Raw genomic sequence first — 19,660 nt, 5'->3', positions numbered from 1 at the left:
GTTGGTTGGAAGCTGGCTGATCTAGGATGGCCCCAGGTGGACTGACTTGTCCACATGGCCATATCCTGGCTTCACATGGCAGCTGGGCAAAGTTCTAAGAGAAAGAGTGGATGCACTCAAGGCTTCTTGAGGTCTAAACTCAGAAGTGACATAATCTCATATCCACCAAACTCTGTTGACCAAAGTGAATCTCAGGATCACCTAAATTCAAGAGGTCTAGAAATTGACCCTGTCCTTTGATCAGAGGAGCTGCGAAGCTACATTGCAAAGAGGGGAGACCTAGAGAGGGGAATAATTGCCACCTTCTTTGTAAATAATCTACCATACCGAGCACACTTTTTGCTGTATCATGGAACAATAAAAATAGAATTTCCAAAGTTCTTTTACTCACATTTTACATATTGAGGAACCCTACAAGTTGGCTATTTGTTTAAATTTGGACAATGAATATAATAGCTGAGAAGCAGGTTTTGTTCTTGTACTGAATTATTCGTTGAGGTGGTGTGGGTAGTCAAGTTATGGATTATAAAATAAAATATTTTCCTTATTTCAAAATAAGGTAAAAGCATTCAAAGTATGTTCACTGAGTATATCCAAAAAAAATCTACGTGACATTGTAGATATTTATGTTCTGATGAATAGTTAATAATGTTGAATAAAAAATTATGTGAAGAATACATTACTGTAAATGCAAATATGGCAGGGTTTTTTGCTTAAAAAGTAGCAGTTTTATATATAATTATTTGGAATTTGAAGTTTAACATCTGTCTTTTTTCTAGGAGCTCTGCCAGTGCCGGCCGGGAGAAGGCAATTGCTCCTGCTGTAAGGAGTGCATGCTGTGTCTTGGGGCCCTTTGGGACGAGTGCTGTGACTGTGTTGGTAAGTTGATACCAAGGGAGACTTCTTAATATTTCTTATCACAGAATCCTTGGCTTTAAGAGACTTTAAGGAATATAAATGTAGTTTATGCACATAAACAAGTATGTGTGTGAGATATAGTAAACATACAGAACATTGTATTTTTACATTCAATTGTATTCAGTAGTATTTACCTATACATGTATTTAAAAGTGCTTATCCTTGGGAAGTAAGAGTGGGGGGCCAAGGCAGAATGTTTAACTTTTTATTTTGAAAGTTTTTATACTGTTGAATTTTTTATAAGCGCAGCATTTTGTTTTGTTTTTAATAAGAAGTAGGTTTTATAAGAAGAAACATTCTCCAAGATGTGTTAAGTGAAAAAAGTCAGGTTCAAAATTATGTTTATAGAATGCTATCATTTGTGTGTTAGAAAGAAAACTTACGTGTGTTGGAAGAAACACCTGTCAGCCCTTCTCTGACCAGTTAACTCATTTTTAACTTTTAAAACCCCAGTTCAAGTATCCCCTTTCCTTGGAAACCTTCCTTATTTGACTGAGATAGAGGATCCTCTATGCTTCTGAGAGATCATTTATTGCATGCTCCTATAATTGTTGTTTTGCATGTTTTTTCAACAGAGTATCAACTCCTTAAGAACAGGAATATCATCATATTGATCTTTTTTACATTATCCTTTATCGAAATAGGCTATATGCATATACTTTTTAAGTCACATAGTACTAAAACAATCCCATCTCACTTCTTTCCAAGCCTTTGATTCTATGCCCAGAGACTACCACTTTCAACTTTTCAGTGTTGCACTGCTTCCATAATTCTGAATAATAACTCTATACTACTCTCTTGATTCTTTGATTTTAGAAACTATCAGTTGACTTCCTCTTATGGTAGACAAGCATTTAGTTCTCTTATCTCTTAATCTTCCCAGTGTGATTTTATCACTCCTTCTAGTGAAATCAGTATTTACCTTAATAATCACTCTAATGAATTAATAATATATACTCATTTGATGCATAATAATGTAAGCACTAATTAATTAAATGAGTTATCCCATTATCTGTCTTTCTGTATTTTGGGTGTATGGTGTACTTCTTGAGAGATTTCCTAATCTTTTCACCCTTGTATTAATTTTTTAAATTTTTACTTCCTTTTTTAATTTCCAAGAGCCCTTCTCTGATTGTCCTTTTTTAAGGAACATACTGTTCTTGTTTTATATGTAACATATTTTTCTTATCTTTCTGGGATTCTTAATTGTACTGTTTTGTGGTTGCTGTTGAGTTTTTTCCTTCTACTCCTTGCATGGTTTCCATTTTCTCAGGTGTCTGGTGACCCTTGGCTGTCTATTCCTTTGTAGAATTTAGGTACTCCAAAGCGGACTGGGAGTACTTAATCCATGGACAGGGCATGGAATGTAGTTTGCCTCACGAAAAGGTGGTTGGAGGATGAACTGCCTTTTTCACTGATGAGCCCTCTATTTCATGTCTATAGATCTTTCCCTTTAGGGTTGCACACTTTTTCTAGAGAAAGATCTCCTGGTTTCCTGCTGGGGTTGAGGCTGGGGTATGGGGCAGTATGCCAGGCTGCAAATGTTCTGGGAACCTGAGGGGTGAGGTCACAGTAAACAGTAAGCATACTTTTATTTACGTTCCTTGTTTTTTTCCCATACTTATCTCTACCCTTTGCCATTTTTGGCATTCCCAGTCCAGGGCCTCTTTGGTTTAATTTCTCTAAAGACTAACTCTCTCATCTCCTACAGTTGTGGAAGAAGAGACAGGGACCTGAAGGTGTAACTACCCCCACAGAATAGGCTTGCCTCTGCCACACTGGCGCCTCCAGCTCCTGAGTCTCCTCAGGGTTCTGTGGGGTGCATGGCCTGTGTGAAGACTGCTCAGTCAGGTACCTTTAGCTCTTAGGTTCTCCACAGATAGAGTTAGTGTTTCCATTTCTTGTTTTTCTTTAGTGTTTTGTAGTGAATTCCGAGAGAATGGGGGCAGAAGTATCTTTTCCTCTGTCCTCTTATATTCATCTTGGTATCTCTAACAGCTAGCTTTGAATTATTTTAGGTCATTAACTGTATATTAATTTAATATGTACAATGAAACTAAAAAAGAGGAAATAGTCGTCTTAATCTCTGATATACACACAGAAGATTTTTTTTGAGACAGGGTCTTGCTATGTTGCCTAGGCTGGAGTGCAGTGGTGTGATCATGGCTCACTGCAGGCTCAACATCCTGGGCTCAAGCAGTCCTCCTGCCTCAGCCTCCCAAGTAGGTGGGACTGCAGGCATGAGCCACAACACCCAGCTGATTTTTATAGTTTTGATGGAGACAGGGTTTCGCCATGTTGCCCAGGCTGGTCTTGAACTGCTGGGCTCAAGTGATCCTCCCGCCTCAGCCTCCCAAAGTGCTGGGATTACAGGCGTGAGCCAATGTGCCCAGCCTCACACATAAGAATTTAATTTAAACATGGATGCCAAAATACACAAATGAACTTTTATTAATAGCATTGCCTAAAATAATGTGTATGTATGTGTGTGAGAGTGTTTGTGCGAGTGTATGAATGTGAGTGTATGTGTGTTATATATGTGTGTGTCTTAACCATCACACCATGATGACAGTGCTGTTCAGCGTCTTCTTTTAGGAAGAGAGTTCTGCATTTTTTTCCACTGAGAAAGAATAATTATACATACTTATATCTACACTTTTAGAAGCAACTGGTATGCTTCCAGGCTAGTTCTCATTTTTTAAAAAAAAGCTTATTTACCTTTAAGGGTTGGATGTCCAGTTTTAAACTTTGAGTAAGTTCATAATGTAACTTTATCTTTCATTTTAAGTTAAGTTAATCTTTCTACTTTCTAGGATAAAACTGAGATATTCCAGTTCTATTTATACAGCAATCCTCCTCCTTGTAGGCAGCTGTCTTCCAAATTAGGCTCTCTTAACATCCTTTGCAAACCTGCGGCTGCTCCTCCTTCCTAAGTTGAAATAGTCCCCATACTTTTCATGGGTGGGGCACAGACCTCTGAGAGAACCCAAATTAGAGTGCAGCCTTCCTTTCCTCTCTCATTCTGTGGACTTCAGCACATACTTTCTCTAGGAAACTTTCCCCTGTGGCTCCCTTGTATAAGAGCTTCTCTTTTCTGATTTTTTCTTAAGGTAAGAGTAACCACCATAGTTGATTTTAATCTTTGCTGTCCAACATATTCCTGAAATCCTGTGGGTTTTGGATCCTAGATCTCCACCCACAAGCTCTTTTTTCTTTTTTTTACTGTTTTTACTTTTCCAAATGTGCACAAAAATAGAGAGTACAGTGATACGTACTACCTGTTCCAATAGTCATTAATACATTGCCAGACTTGTTTCATCCATTCATCTGTTTGTTGGTATGTGTCTCTATCTTCCCCCACAACCTTTTTGTTTTGCTTAGGTATTACAAAGTAAATCATTTCACTATTATCCGTGAAGTCCTTTAGTTATACATCTCAAAAAAAGAGTATTTTTACATAACACAATGTCATTACTATGCCTAATGTAATTAACGGCACATCTTTATTTTATTTTTATTTTTATTTTTGAGGCAGAGTTTTGCTCTCTCGCCCAGGCTGGAGTGCACTGGTGTGGTCTTGGCTCACTGCAACCTCCACCTCCTGGGTTCAAGTGATTCTCCTGCCTCAGTCTCCCAGGTAGCTGGGACTACAGACACACGCCACCATATCTAGATAATTTTTTGTATTTTTTTGTACAGATGGGGTTTCACCATGTTGGCCAGGCTGGTCTCGAACTCCTGACCTCAAGTGATCTGCCCTCCTCAGCCTCCCAAAGTGCTGGGATTACACGTGTGAGCCACTGCACCCGGCCATTTAACAGTACTTCTTTAATGTCGTCTAATACCACTCAGATCATACTTAGATTTAACTGATTGACTAAATGTTTTTTACAGTTGTTTTACTCAAATCAAGATCCAACAAAGATTACTCACTGTATTTGGTTGTTAGATTTCTTAAGTTTCTTTTATTCTAAAACAGTTTCTCCTCCCCCTCTCTCCCATCCTTTAATATTCCATTGGCTTTTTGAAGAAACTAGTCAGTCATGATTGGTTTCTTCAAAATAAACCACATTCTGGATTTGGCTGATTGCTTCTTTTGGTTATTTAACTTGTTAGTTGGTCTTTTCTATTTCCTATAGGCTGGAAGTTAGATATGAAGGCTTGATTAGATTGAGGCTCAGTTTTTGGGAGGAGGGAACAGTGGTACAGTGTACACAAAGGCAAACAATATCCAGATGTCCTGCTTTTAGTAATGCTAAAATTGATCCCATGAGTTCCGACGGTGAAAGTCTGATCCCTTTGTGATAAAGGTCCCCATCAGCCTTTCACCCGGTGATTTCACCCCTTCTTGATGACCATTGCCTGAGTCAGCTACTTCATTAGAAGTTGTAAAACAGCCAGGTGTGGTGGCTCACGCGTATAATCCCAGCACTTTGGGAGGCCAAGAGGGGGCGAATCACCTTAAGTCAGGAATTCAAGACCAGCCTAGCCAACATGACGAAACCCCGTCACTACTAAAAATACAAAAATTAGCCAGGTGTGGTGGTAGGCACTTGTAATCCCAGCTACAAGGGAGGCTGAGGCAGGAGAGTCGCTTGAACCCAGAAGGCAGAAGTTGCAGTGAGCCGAGCTAGTGCCACTGCACTCCAGTCTGGGTGACAGAGCGAGACTCTGTGTCAGAAAAAAAAAAGAAGAAGAAAAAAAGTTGTAGAACAATGATTTTCTATTTTTATCATTACTTCTGCAGTTATTAGCTGGAATTTTTCTGTATAATGTAAATGGAATCCTACACTACTACATAGTAGCTTAAAATACATTTTAGAACAACATGAAATGATGAATGATTTAATAATAGACTCTTTAATGGCATTAAGACATTGTAACTTTTGATTCATGTTTAATGCGCATTAAAAGTTGGATTCTGCCTAAGCATGATGGCTCATTCCTGTAATTCCAGCACGTTGAGAGGCCACAGAAGGAGGATCACTTGAGCCCAGGAGTTCAAGACCAGCCTAGGCAACATAAGGAGACCCCATCTCTACCAAAAATAAAAATTAATTAGTTGGGTGTGATGGCAAGCACATATGGTCCCAGCTACTTGGGAGGTTAAGGCAGGAGGATTACTAAGCCCAGGAGGTCAAGGCTGCAGTGAGCTCTGATTGCACTACAGCACTCCAGCCTGGGCAACAGAGTAAGACCCTGTCTCTAAAAAAAATTTTTTAAATAAATAAATAAATGTTGAATTCTATGGGAAATGTTAAATTAGAAGAAAAAATTGCCTGAGTGCAGTTGCGCGTGCCTGTAATCCCAGCACTCTGGGAGGCCAAGGCAGGCGGATCACTTAAGTTTGAGACCAACCTGGGCAACATGGCAAAACCCCGTCTCTACAAAAAATAAAAAATTTAGCTGTGCATGGGTGGCATGTGCCTGTAGTCCCAGCTACTTGGGTGGGAGCGGGGGCTGTGGCAGGAGAATCACTTGAGCCCAGGAGGTTCAGGCTGTACTGAGCCATGTCTGAGTCACTGCAGTCCAGCCTAGGCGGCAGTGAGACTTTAACTCAAAAAAAAAGAAAAAGAAAAAGAAAGGAAAAGAAAAAAACTAGGCCAGGCGCAGAGGCTCACACCTGTAATCCCAGCACTTTGGGAGGCCTAAGTGGGAGGATCGCATGAGCACAGGAGTTCAAGATCAGCCTGGGCGACACAGGGAGACTCTGTCTCTACAAAATAAAAAAAACAAAAAATTGACTGGGCATAATGATGCATGCCTGTAGTCCTAGCTACTTGGAGGGCTGAGACAGGAGGATCACTTGAGCCCAGGAGCTTGCGGCTGTAGTGAGCTATAATTGCACCCCTGCACTCCAGCCTGGGTGACAGATCAAGACCCTGTTTCAAAAAAATAAAAGAAAAAATTAATAACTTGTGCCAATAAATAAAACATGGCAAGCATGAACTTTTTCATCTTGAGCCACCTGTTTAGCATGTCATGGAACACTATAATTCAGTGGTGCACTGTTTGTATAATGTTAATCTAGAAATAGCAGATTCTTTATAGTACCAAGATCATTTGCTGTACTTAATAAATTGGAAGCATCATAAGCTCCAAGACCAGGCTGGGAAGCCTGCTGAAAACCTGCTTAGCAACCACAGCTTGGCTCATTTTGCCACACCAACTCATAGATCCTAGATGTCGCTGTGGTGAATGGAAGAAAGGGGCACAGGGAAAGAGCCAGAAAAGGTGGGTGGTGTCAGGCAACGGGCACAGTGCCTGCAAAACCCAGGAAAACAGGATCAGACAGCTCTGTGCTGGGAACACAACCCTGAGACAGGCTCTACCACCTAGTGGATCAAATGTTTCTTCCTTAATCCTGCTCTTTGTTAGGCAAATTCCTTGAACTCTGACTTTGAACTCAGGGCTACAGTCCAGTACTAACCTTGACGGGTCTTGGCATCTTCCTTTTGGAACATCCAGGTTTTTCGTTATGACTCTCTCTTGTATCTCAGGTCAGATCCAGATAGATCCATTGGTTCCTGCATAGAATGGATTTCTGTCTTGCTTCACTCTAACATGTTACTTTTCTAATATTAAGGAATAAATAGGTGCTAGGAGTTCAAATTTTCTGTTTTTTGTTTTAAGAAAAACTATGCAAATTATTTAGATACATCATTTATTATTATTAATTTTAATTGACAAATAATAATTGTATATATTTACCCAGTGCAACAGGTTATTTTGAAATATGTATACATTGTGGAATGGCTACATAGAGCTAATTAACATACATTACCTCACCTTTTCTGTGTATGGTGAGAACACTTAAAATCTGCTCTCTTAGCAATTTTCTTTTTTATTTTTTCTTGAGATAGGGTCTCTGTCACCCAGGCTGGAGTGCAGTGATGCTATCACACCTCACTGCAGCCGCAACCTCCTGAGCTCAAGTGATCTTCACACCTCAGCCTCCCGAGTAGCTGGCACTATGCTACCACACCTCGCTAATTTTTAAATTTTTTGTAGAGATGGGGTCTCAATGTGTTATCCAGACTGGTCTTGAATTCCTGGACACAAGTGATCCTCCCGCCTTGGCTTCCCAAAGTGCTGGGATTACAAGTGTGAGCCACTGTGCCCAGCCAGCAATTTTCAAGAATATAATACATTGTTATTAGCTATAGTCACCATGTTGTACAATAGAGCTCTTGAATTTATTATTTCCATCTAACTGAAATTTTGCATTATTTGATGGACACCTCCCCTTTCCTCAGCTCCTGGTAACCATTCTGCTCACCGCTTCTATGAGTTCAACTTTTTTAGATTCCACATATAAGTGAAATCATGCGGTATTTGCCTTTCTGTGTCTGGCTTATTTGACTTAACATGATGTCCTCCAGGTTCATCCATGTTGTAAATCAGGGTCCCCAACCCCTGAGCCAGGGACCAGTAGCAGTCCGCCGCCTCTTAGGAACCGGGCCACATAGAAGGAGGTGAACACCAGGCAAGCGAGCATCACCGCCTGAGCTCCGTCTCCTGTCAGGTCAGCGGCAGTACTGGATTCTTACAGGAGCTCGAACCCTATTGTGAACTGCACATACGAGGGGTCTCAGTTGCATGCTCCTTATGAGAATCTAATGCCTGATGATCTGAGGTGGAACAGTTTCATCCCAAAACCAGTCCTGGTGCCAAAAAGGTTGGGGGCTACTGATAGGATTTCCTTCTTTTTTTAAGGCTGAATAGTATTCCATTGTATATAAAGTGGAATTGTATTTTATATTGTATAAATATACCACATTGTACATATATACCACATTTTCCTTATCCATTTTTGGACAATTAGGTTGATTCTCTGTCTTGACTATTGTGAATAATGCTGCAGGGAACATGAGAGTGCAAACATCTCTTTGACATACTGAGCTAGTTCTATTTTTAATTTTTTTAGGAACCTCCATACTGTTCTCCATAATGGTTGTACTAATTTACATTCCCACCAACAGCATGCAAGGATTCCCTTGTCTCCATGCCCTCCCTCTCCAACACTTGTTGCCTTTCATCTTTTTTATAATGGCCCTTCTAAAAGGTATGAGGTAATATCTTATTGTGGTGTTTTTTTTTGTTTTGTTTTGTTTTGTTTTGTTTTTTTGAGATGGAACCTCACTCTGTCACCCAAGCTGGAGTGCAGTGGCATGATCTTGGCTCACTGTAACCTCCGCCTCCTGGATTCAAGCAATTGTCTGCCTCAGCCTCCCAAGTAGCTGAGATTACAGGTGCCTGCCACCATGCCTGGATAATTTTTTTGTATTTTTAGGAGAGATAGGGTTTCGCCATCTTGGCCAGGTTGGTCTTGAACTCTTGACCTCAGGATCCACTTGCCTCAGCCTCCCAGAGTGCTGGGATTACAGGCATGAGCCATCACACCTGGCCATTATTGTGGTTTTAATTTGTATTGCTTTGGGCTGGGTGCAGTGGCTCACGTCTGTAATTCCAGCACTTTGGGAGGCTGAGGCAGGTAGATCATTTGAGGTCAGGAGTTCAAGATCAGGCTGGCCAACATAGTAAAACACCATCTCTATTAAAAATACAAAAATTGGCTGGGCACGGCGGCTCACGCCTGTAATCCCAGCACTTTGGGAGGCCAAGGAGGGCAGATCACTTGAGGTCAGGAGTTTGAGACCAGCCTGGTGAACATGGTGAAACTCCGTCTCTACTAAGAATACAAAAATTAGCTGGGCATGGTGGCACACACCTGTAATCCCAGCTATTCGGGAGGCTGAGGCAGGAGAATCGCTTGAGCCTGGGAGGTGAAGTTTGCAGTGAGCTGAGATCATGCAACTGCACTCCAGCCTGGGCAACAGAGCGAGACTCTGTCTCAAAAAAAAAAAATTAGCTGAGTGTGGTGGCACACACTTGTAATTCCAGCTACTCAGGACGCTGAGGCACGAGAATTGCCTGAACCCAGGCAGCGGAGTTTGCAGTGAGCCAAGATAGTGCCATTGCACTCCAGCCTGGGCAACAGAGTAGACTCTGTCTCAAAACAAACAAACAAACAAACAAATAAATAAAATAAAATAAATAATTTGTATTGCTTTGATGATTAGTGATTTTGAGAATTTTTACATATACAGCATATATCTGTTAGCCATTTGTATGTCTTCTTTTGATTAATGTCTATTCTGATCCTTTGCCCGTTTTTTTTTTTGAGTTAGAGTCTTGCTCTGTCACCCAGGCTAGAGTACAATGGCACGATCTTGGCTCACTGCAGCCTCCACCTCCCAGGTTCAAGCAATTCTCATGCCTCAGCCTCCCAAGTAGTTGGGATTAGAGGTGCCCGCCACCACGCCTGGCTAATTTTTGTATTTTTAGCAGAGATGGGGTTTCACCATGTTGGCCAGGCTGGTCTCAAACTCCTGACCTCATGATACACCCACCTCGCCTTCCCAAATACTGGGATTACAGGCATGAGCCACTGCACCTGGGCCCTTTGCCCATTTTTTAATATTGGATTATTTGTTTTCTCACTGTTAGGTAGTTTGAGTTCCTTTTTTTTGCTTTGAGACAAGGTCTTCTTCCGTTGCTCAGGCTGGAGTGTGCACACCACCATACCCAGCTTACTTTTTAATTTTTGTAGCAATGGGATCTCTCTGTGCTGCCCAGGCTCATCTCAAGCTCCTGACCTCAAGTGATCTTCCCACCTCAGCCTCCCAAAGCACTGGGATTACAGGCGTGAACCACCATGCCCAGCCCCCTGAGTTCGTTACATATTTTTTATATTAACCGCTTATCAAATGTATGGTTTGCAAATATTTTTTCCCATTCTGTAGATTGTCTCTTCACTATATTGATTGTTTCCTTGACTGTGCAGAAGCTTTTTACTTTGAGTTAATTCCATTTGTCCGTTTTTGCTTTTGTTCCCTGTGCTTTTGGATTCATGTCCCAAAGAATCATTGTCCAGCCAGGCGCAGTGGCTCACACCTGTAATACCAGCATTTTGGGAGGCTGAGGTGGGCGGATCGTGAGGTCAAGAGATCAAGACCATCCTGGCCAACATGGTGAAACCCCGTCTCTACTAAAAATACAAAAATTAGCTGGGTGTGGTGGTGTGTACCTGTAGTCCCAGCTACTTGGGAGGCTGAGGCAGCAGAATTGCTTGAACCCAGGAGGTGGAGGTTGCAGTGAGCCAAGATCATGCCACTGCACTCCAGCCTGGTGACAGAGTGAGACTTCGTCTAAAAAAAAAAAAAAATTATTGTCCAGACCAATGTTGTGGCACTTTCTGTATTTTCCTCTACCTAGTTTTAGATACATAATGATCACTTTCCAATCTCTTCCCAAATTCAACCATCGTCAGTGTTGAATTTCACTGAACACATATACCAGAATTGGTATGCCAAAGGATAATGCCTTATGTACTTTTTTGTTGGGTTTTATTTTGCCAAAGATGTTTGTTTGGTCTAGATGTTTGCAATTGTTACCCAATAAGTACTTAAAGACACCAAAGACTAGAGTCATTTAGGCCTATTCAGAGTTTACTTTTAAAGCTGATGCATTGATTCAGAAAACTGACTAAAAAAGAAAACTGAATGTAATTTATCCATTGGGTCAAATAGCACAGGACCTAATTCCAAAATTAACTCCAGCCACAGATGTTTTCTACTAGTAATAGTAGCTTCTTCCTTAGAGTGAATTTTCTTCAAGAATATTCATTTAAGTATCCTTTTCTGCTTTGAGCCCATCAAAACTTGTGAGTTGTATAAAATATGAGCCATAGCATAATATTCAGGAACAATTTCAATAAACTTTTTCTTCCAAAAAAAGCTATGTTAGGTAACTGTTCATTTTTTAAGTTAAGGAGATTTTTCTCTAAGTAGCTAAAATGGAATAATGATCACTTAACTCTAAGGTGTTTCTCTGAGAAACTGAATAGCAGTACCTTTACTCCAGATTAAACTTAAAAAAAAAAAAACCCTTTTGTGTGATACCTATTGGGCCTATTAGATTTATGTAACTTCCCTCACTTTTAGAAATGACAGATTGACCCTATACTTTAAAATTGCTTATAAAAGTCCCTTAAGTTGCCACAAAAGCAGGTTTGAGATTGCATTATGAATATTTAGAAGTTACTTTTTGTTTTTAGTATTTATATATGACCTTAAATGTGAGTCTCAGCCAAAGCAAAGAAACTGCATTGATTTAAAGGATTTTAGAAATCACTTTTTTTTTTTTTTGAGATGGAGTCTCGCCCTGTCGCCCAGGCTGGAGTGCAATGGCGTGATCTTGGCTCACTGCAACCTCTGCCTCCTGGGTTCAAACTATTCTCCTGCCTCATCCTCCCGAGTAGCTAGGACTACAGGCACGTGCCACCATGCCTGGCTAATTTTTGTATTTTTAGTAGAGACAGGGTTTCACCATGTTGGCCAGGCTGGTCTCAAACTCCTAGCCTCGTGATCAGCCTGCCTTGGCCTCCCAAATGCTGGGATTACAGGCGTGAGCCACTGCGCCCAGCCTATAAATCACTTGTATACATAGTTTGCCTTCCTTATCCTAAAAAGAACTTTGAAGTTGCTTGTAGTATATTTCCTATATATTCTCTGCCTTCTTAGAAGACATTTTAAAAAGAAGTCCTTCTCCAATAGCAATGAACACACAAAGAATAAGTGAAGATAAAGTGAAACATTTTTATTCTTTTTTTTTTTTTGAGACAGAGTCTCGCACTGTCGCCCGGGCTGGAGTGCAGTGGCTCAGTCTCAGCTCACTGCAACCTCCGCCTCCCCGGTTCACGTGATTCTCCTGCCTCAGCCTCCTGAGTAGCTGGGACTACAGGCGCACATCACCACTCTCGGCTAATGTTTTGTATTTTTAGTAGAGACAGGGATTCACTGTGTTGGCCAGGCTGGTCTCGAACTCCTGACCTCATGATCTGCCCTCCTTGGCCTCCCAAAGTGCTGGGATTACAGCCGTAAGCCATCGCGCCTGGCCAACATTTTTATTCTTAATTGATCTAACAGATGACAGCTGTTTCAAAATAATAGCAACAATGTATTTAATTATGTGTGCCTATGTATGTATATATATTATATATTTGTGTATACAGTAGTTCCCCCTTATCGGTGGGAGATACATTCCAGGGCCCACAGTGAATTCCTGAAACCACAGATAGTACCAAACCTTATAAATACTATACTTTTTCCTATACATACATTCCTATGATACAGTTTAATTTATAAATTAGGCATAGTAAGAGATTAACAATAATAATAACAATTTATAGCAATAATATGGTAATAAAATAAAAATAAAATAAAATAATACGGTAATAAAAGTTATGTGAATGTGATCTCTGTCTCTTTCTCTCAAAATATCTTAATATTTTCAGATGATAGTCAACCACAGGTAATTGAAACTGGAAAGCAAAACTGCAGATAAGGGACAACTACTGTATGTATATATATTTTTATATATTATATATAATATATACATTATAATATATGCTTATGTTTGCTTATATATAAGTGAAATGAATGAAAACAATGATACATGGACAGGAGGGAGGAATTAGGATTATTTTGTCATTATAAGGTACTCACATTACCCATGAAGTGATATGGTTTATTCAAATGTGAACTTGATTCATTGTAAATGTATACTGCACACTCCAGGACAACCACTAAAAAAAGTAGAAGCTTAAAAAAGAAGAGAAAATGGAATCAAATAAAATGCTCAATTAAAACCAAAAAGGCAGAAAAAGAGTAGAAGACAAAAATAGGAACAAAAGACAAGAGCAACAAATAGAAGATAGTAACAAATATGATAGATATTAATCCAGTTATATTAGTAATCATTTTGAACATCAGTGGTCTAAATGCACCAATTAAAAGAGATTGTTAGAGTGGATCAAAAAACAAGACCCTACTGTATGTTACCTACAAGAAACCCACTTTAAATATACAGACATAGAGATTAAAAGTGAATGGATGGAGAACGATATACCATGGTAACACTAATCGAATGTAAGTGAGAACAGCTATATTAATTTCTGACAGAGAAGACTTCACAGCAAGGAAAGTTATCAGAGATAAAGAGGGATGTTACATAGTGATAAAGGGGTCAATTCTCCAAAAAGAAATAACAATCTTTAATGTGTATGCACCTAACAACAGCATTAAACTATGTAAGGCAGGGCCAGGTGCAGTGGCTCATGCCACTTTGGGAGGCTGAGGCAGGTGGATCACATGAGGGCAGGAGTTCAAGACCAGCCTGGTCAACATGGCGAAACCCTGTCTCTACAAAAAAAAAAATACAAAAATTAGCTGGGCATAGTGGTGCATGCCTATAATCCCAGCTACTTGGGAGGCTGAGTCATCAGAATTACTTGAGCCTGAGAGGCAGAGGTTGCAGTGAGCTGAGATTGTGCAACTGCACTGTCCAACCTGAGTGACAGAATGAGACTCTGTCTCAAAATGAAACAAAACAAAAACAAAACTCTGTGAGGCAAAAACTAACAGAACTGCAGTAGAAATCCACTCTTATAGTTGAAGACTTCAACCCCCCTCAACCCAGGAGGCAGAGAATCAATAGGGACATGTTTGAACTCAAAAACACCATTAATCAGCTGAATATAATGGATATCTATTGACTATTTCATTCCACAACAGCAGAATACCCAAGCATGTAAGCTTTTTCTCAAGCTTATGTGAAACATTCACCAAGATAGATCACATTCTGAACCATAAAACACACCTTAGCAAATTTAAAAGAATAGAAATCCTACAATGTCTGCTCTCAGACTACAATGGAATTAAATAAAAAATCAATAACAGAAAGATAATTGGAAAATCCCAAAATATGTGAAGATTAAGCAACACACTTCTAAACACATGGATGAAAGAAGAAATCTCAAGAGGAATTTAAACCTTTTGTACTAAATAAAAAATGAAAACATAACATCAAAATTTGAGGGATGCCATGAAAGCAGTGTTTAAGGGGAATTTATAACATTGGAATGTATATATTCAAAAAGACAAAAGATCTAAAAATCAATAATCCAAACTTCAACTTTAGAAAACTAGAAAAAGAAGAGCAAACTCAATCCAAAGTAAGCAGAAGAAAAGAACTGATACAAATTAGAGTAGAAATCAATGAAATTGAAAATAAGAAATCAATAATCAACGAAATCAAAAGCTGGTTTTTTCAAACAGTTCAATAAAATTGATGATCTTCTAACTAGGTTAAGAAAAAGAGAGGACACAAATTACTAACAGCAGAAATGAAAAAGAGAACATCACTATAGATCCTATGGATATTAAAAGGACAATAAAAGAATGCTATGAAAACTCTTTGCCCAAGGATTTGATAACCTAGGTGAAATGGACCAATTCCTTGAAGGACACAATCTGCCAAAACTCACACAAGAAGAAACTCACACGAGACTTCAAGCCTATATTTTTTAAATAAATTGAATCAATTGCTCATAACCTTCTAAAAGAGAAAGTACCAGACCCAATAGGTTTACTGGTAAATTCTACCAAACATTTAAGGAAAAAATACTAAGACTCTACAGTCTCTTTCAGAAGACAGAAGCAGAGAGAATTCTTCCCAACTCATTCTATGAGGTTAGCATTGTCCTAATACCCAAATTAGACAAAGGTATTACAAGAAAACTACAGACCAATACCTCTCATGAATGTAGAGGCAAATTATCAACAAAATATTAGCAAATCAAATCCAACAATGTATAAAAATTACACTATGACCAAGTGGGATATATCCCAAGTATGCCATACTGGTTCAACATTCAAAAATCAAGCAATGTGGGCTGGGTGTGGTGTGGTGGCTCACGCCGGTAATCCTAGCACTTTGGGAGGCCAAGGCGGGCAGATCACGAGGTCAGGAGATTGAGAACATCCTGGCTAACACAGTGAAACCCCATCTCCACTAAAAATACAAAAAATTAGCTGGGCGTGGTGGCGGGCGCCTATAGTCTCAGTTACTCAGGAGGCTGAGGCAGGAGAGTGGTGTGAACCCAGGAGGCAGAGCTTGCGGTGAGCCAAGATTGTGCCACTGCACTCCAGCCTGGGTGACAGAGCGAGACTCTGTCTCAAAAAAAAAAAAAAAAAAAAAAAATCAAGCAATGTAATCTATCACATCAACAAGTTAAAAGAGAAAAAAAAAATCACATGATTATATCAATAGATGCAGAAAAAGCATTTAATAAAATCCAACACCCGTTCATGATAAAAACTCTCAGCAAACTAGGACTAGAGGGAAACTTTCTAAACTTGGTAAAGAATATCTTCAAGAAACTTAGAGCTAACATCAAACTTAATGGTAAGAAACTGGAAGCTTTCCCACTATAGTCAGGAACAAGGCAAGGATGTCCCCTCTTATCACTGCTTTTCAACATCATACTGGAAGTTCTAGCTAACGCAATAATACAAGGAAAGGAAATAAAAGGTGTACAGAGTAGGAAGGAAGAAATAAAACTATCTTTGTTTGAAGATGACATGATTGTCTATGTAGAAAACCTGAAAGAATTGACCAAAGATACTCCTGAAATGAATAAGCAATTACAGTAAAGTTGCAGGATATAAGGTTAATATATAAAAAGCAATTGCTGTTCTACATACCAGCAATGAACAGTAGAATTTGAAATTGGAAACACAATACTATTTATATTAGCACCCCCAAATACTTAGGTATAAATCTAACAAAATATGCGCAAGGTCTTTATGAGGAAAACTACAATAATCTCATGAATGAAATCAAAGAATTAAATAAATGGGGGATATTCTATGTTCATGGATAGGAAGATTCCATACTGTCAAGATGTCAGTTCTTCCCACCTTCATCTATAGACTTTTTTTTTTCTTCAATGGAGTCTCGCTCTTTCACCCAAGCTGGAGTACAGTGGCCAATCTTGGTTCACTGCAACCTCTGCCTCCCAGGTTCAAGCAATTCTGCTGCCACAGCCTCCCAAGTATCTGGGATTACAGGTGCCTGCCACCATGCCCAGCTAATTTTTTTGTATTTTTATTAGAGACAGGGTTTCACCATGTTTGCTATGCTGGCTTCGAACTCCTGACCTCAAGTGATCCCCCTGCCTCAGCCTCCCAAAGTGCTGGGATTACAGGAGTAAGCCACCACACCCGGCCTTCATCTATAGATTTAATGCAATTGCAATAAAAATCCTAGCAATTTATCTTATGGATATTGACAAACTGATTCTAAAGTTTATATGGAAAGGCAAAAGACACAGAATAGCCAACACAATATTGAAGGAGAGAAGAAGGTTGGAGGACTGATACTACTGGACTTCAAGACTTACTATAAAGCTACAGTAATCAAGACAGTGTGGTAATGGCAAAAAAACAGACAAATAGATGAAAGGAACATAATAGAGAGCCTAGAAACTGACCCACATAAATATACGGCTAGCCCTTTGTATCTTTGGGTTTTGTATTCTTGGATTTAGCCAACTGCAGATCAAAAATGTAGTTAGGGCTGGACATGGTGGCTCACGCCTGTAATCTCACCCCTTTGAGAGGCTGAGGAGGGTGGATTGCTTGAGCCCAGGAGTTTGTGACCAGCCTAGGTAACGTGATCTCTTCAAAAAATAAAAAAATTAGCCAGGCATGGTGGCACACATCTGTAGTCCCAGCTACTTGGGAGGCTAAGGTGGGAGGATTGCTTGAGGCTAGGAGGTGGAGGTTGCAGTGAGCTGAGATTGTGCCACTGCATTCCAGTCTGGGTGACAGAGCAAGACCCTGTCTCCAAAAAAAAAAAAAAAATGTCTTAGGCCTATGATGGTTATGTCTGTACTGAACATGTACAGAATTTTTTTCTTGTCATCATTCCTTTAACAATAAAGTATAACAGCTGTTTACATGTTACTTAACAGTATGTTTACACTGTATTATGTATCATAAGTAATCTAGAGATTATTTCAAGTATTCACGAGGCTGTGTGTAGGTAGGTTATACGCAAAAACTATACCACTTTATATAAGAGACTTGAGCATCTATGGATTTTGGTGTTTCCTGGGGGGTCCTGGAACCAATCCCCCACAGATCTATCAAGGGATGACTGTAGTCAAATGATCTTGACAAAGGAGCAAAGGTAATACAGTGGAGCAAAGATAGTCTGTTTTGTTTTTCTTTTTTTTCTTTTTTTTTTTTTTTTGAGACAGAGTCTTGCTCTGTTGCCCAGGCTGGCGTGCAGTGGTGCGACCTCGGCTCACTGCAACCTCCGCCTCCCGGGTTCAAGTGATTCTCCTGTCTCAGCCTCCGGAGTAGCTGGGATTACAGGCATGCACCACCACGCCCAGCTAATTTTTGTATTTTTAGTAGAGACGGGGTTTCACCATGTTGGCCAGGTTGGTCTCGAACTCCTGACCTCAAGTGATCCGCCTGCCTCGGCCTCCCAAAGTGCTGGGATTACGGGCATGAGCCACCACGCCTGGCCTAAAGATAGTCTTTTTAACAAACAGTGCTGGAACAACTGGCCATCCACCTGCAAAATATGAATCTATACACAAACCTGTTTCACAAAAATTAACTCAAAGTAGATCACAGACCTAAATAAATGTAAACACAATACTGTGAAACTCCTAGAAGATAACATAAGAGAAAATCTAAATGACCTTGGATTTGGCAGTGACTTTAATTTTTGGGGTTTTGTTTGAGACAGGGTCTCCACTCTGTTGCCCAGGCTGGAGTGCAGTGACATGATGTCAGCTCACTGTAGCCTTGACCTCCCAGGCTCAAGCCATCTTCCACCTCAGCCTCCCAAGTAGCTAGGACTACAGGCATGTGCCACCACGCCTGGCTAATTCTTGTATTTTTTGTAGAGATGGGGTTTTGCCATGTTGCCCAGGCTGGTCTTGAACTCTTAAGCTCAAGTGATCCACCCACCTCGGCCTCCCAAAGTGCTGGGATTACAGGCATGAGCCTGGCAGTGACTTTTTAGATACAACACCAAAGGCACAATACATGAAAGAAAGAACTGATAAGCCGAATTTCATTAAAATTAAAAATTTCTACTCTGCAAAAGACACTGTAAAGAAAATGAAAAGATCAGCCACAGACTAGGAGAAAATATTTACAAAAGTTGTATCTAATAAAGGACTGTTACCCAGAATATACAAAAACAAAACAAGGATGCCCTCTCTCACCACTCCTATTTAATATAGTATTGGAAGTCCTGGCCAGAGCAATGAGGCAAGAGAAAGGAATAAAAGGCATCCAAACAGGAAGAGAGGAAGTCAAACTATCCCTGTTTGCAGACAACACGCTTCTATATCTAGAAAACCCCATAGTCTCTGCCCAAAAGCTCCTTGAACTGGTAAACAACTTCAGCAAAGTTTTGGGGTACAAAATCAATGTACAAAAATCAGTAGCGTTTTTATACACTAACCAGCACCCATGCTGAGAGCCAAATTAGGAACTCAATCCCATTCACAGTTGTCACAAAAAGAATAAAATACCTAGGAATATACCTAACCAGTGAGATAAAAGATCTCTACAATGAGAATTACAAAACACTTTTCAAAGAAATCAGAGATGACAAAAACAAATGGAAGAACATTCTATGCTCTTGGATAGGAAGAATCAATATCACTTAAATGGTCATACTAGCCAGGTGCGGTGGCTCATGCCTGTAATCCCAGCACCTTGGGAGACCAAGATGGGTGGATCACTGAGTTTAGGAGTTTGAGACCAGCCTGGGCAACTTAACAAAATACCATCTCTACAAAAAGTACCAA

The 19,660-nt window shown here is 39.9% G+C and overlaps 1 protein-coding gene across 1 annotated transcript in view; it reads left to right on the top strand.

Annotated features, from left to right (window-relative positions):
• TWSG1 (twisted gastrulation BMP signaling modulator 1) overlaps positions 1-19,660 on the top strand; it is a 67,996-nt gene that overhangs the window by 24,431 nt on the left and 23,905 nt on the right. Inside the window, exon 3 of the mRNA XM_031003585.3 lies at positions 780-879. Within this exon, the coding sequence (XP_030859445.1) occupies positions 780-879 (100 nt within the window). The remainder of the gene's footprint in view (positions 1-779; positions 880-19,660) is intronic.

This window comes from Gorilla gorilla, chromosome 17, assembly GCF_029281585.2.
Source record: "Gorilla gorilla gorilla isolate KB3781 chromosome 17, NHGRI_mGorGor1-v2.1_pri, whole genome shotgun sequence".
In the NCBI taxonomy this organism is placed as follows: Eukaryota; Metazoa; Chordata; class Mammalia; order Primates; family Hominidae; genus Gorilla; species Gorilla gorilla.
Note: the sequence above shows the minus strand (reverse complement) of the source record. Positions and strands in the feature narration are given on the sequence as shown.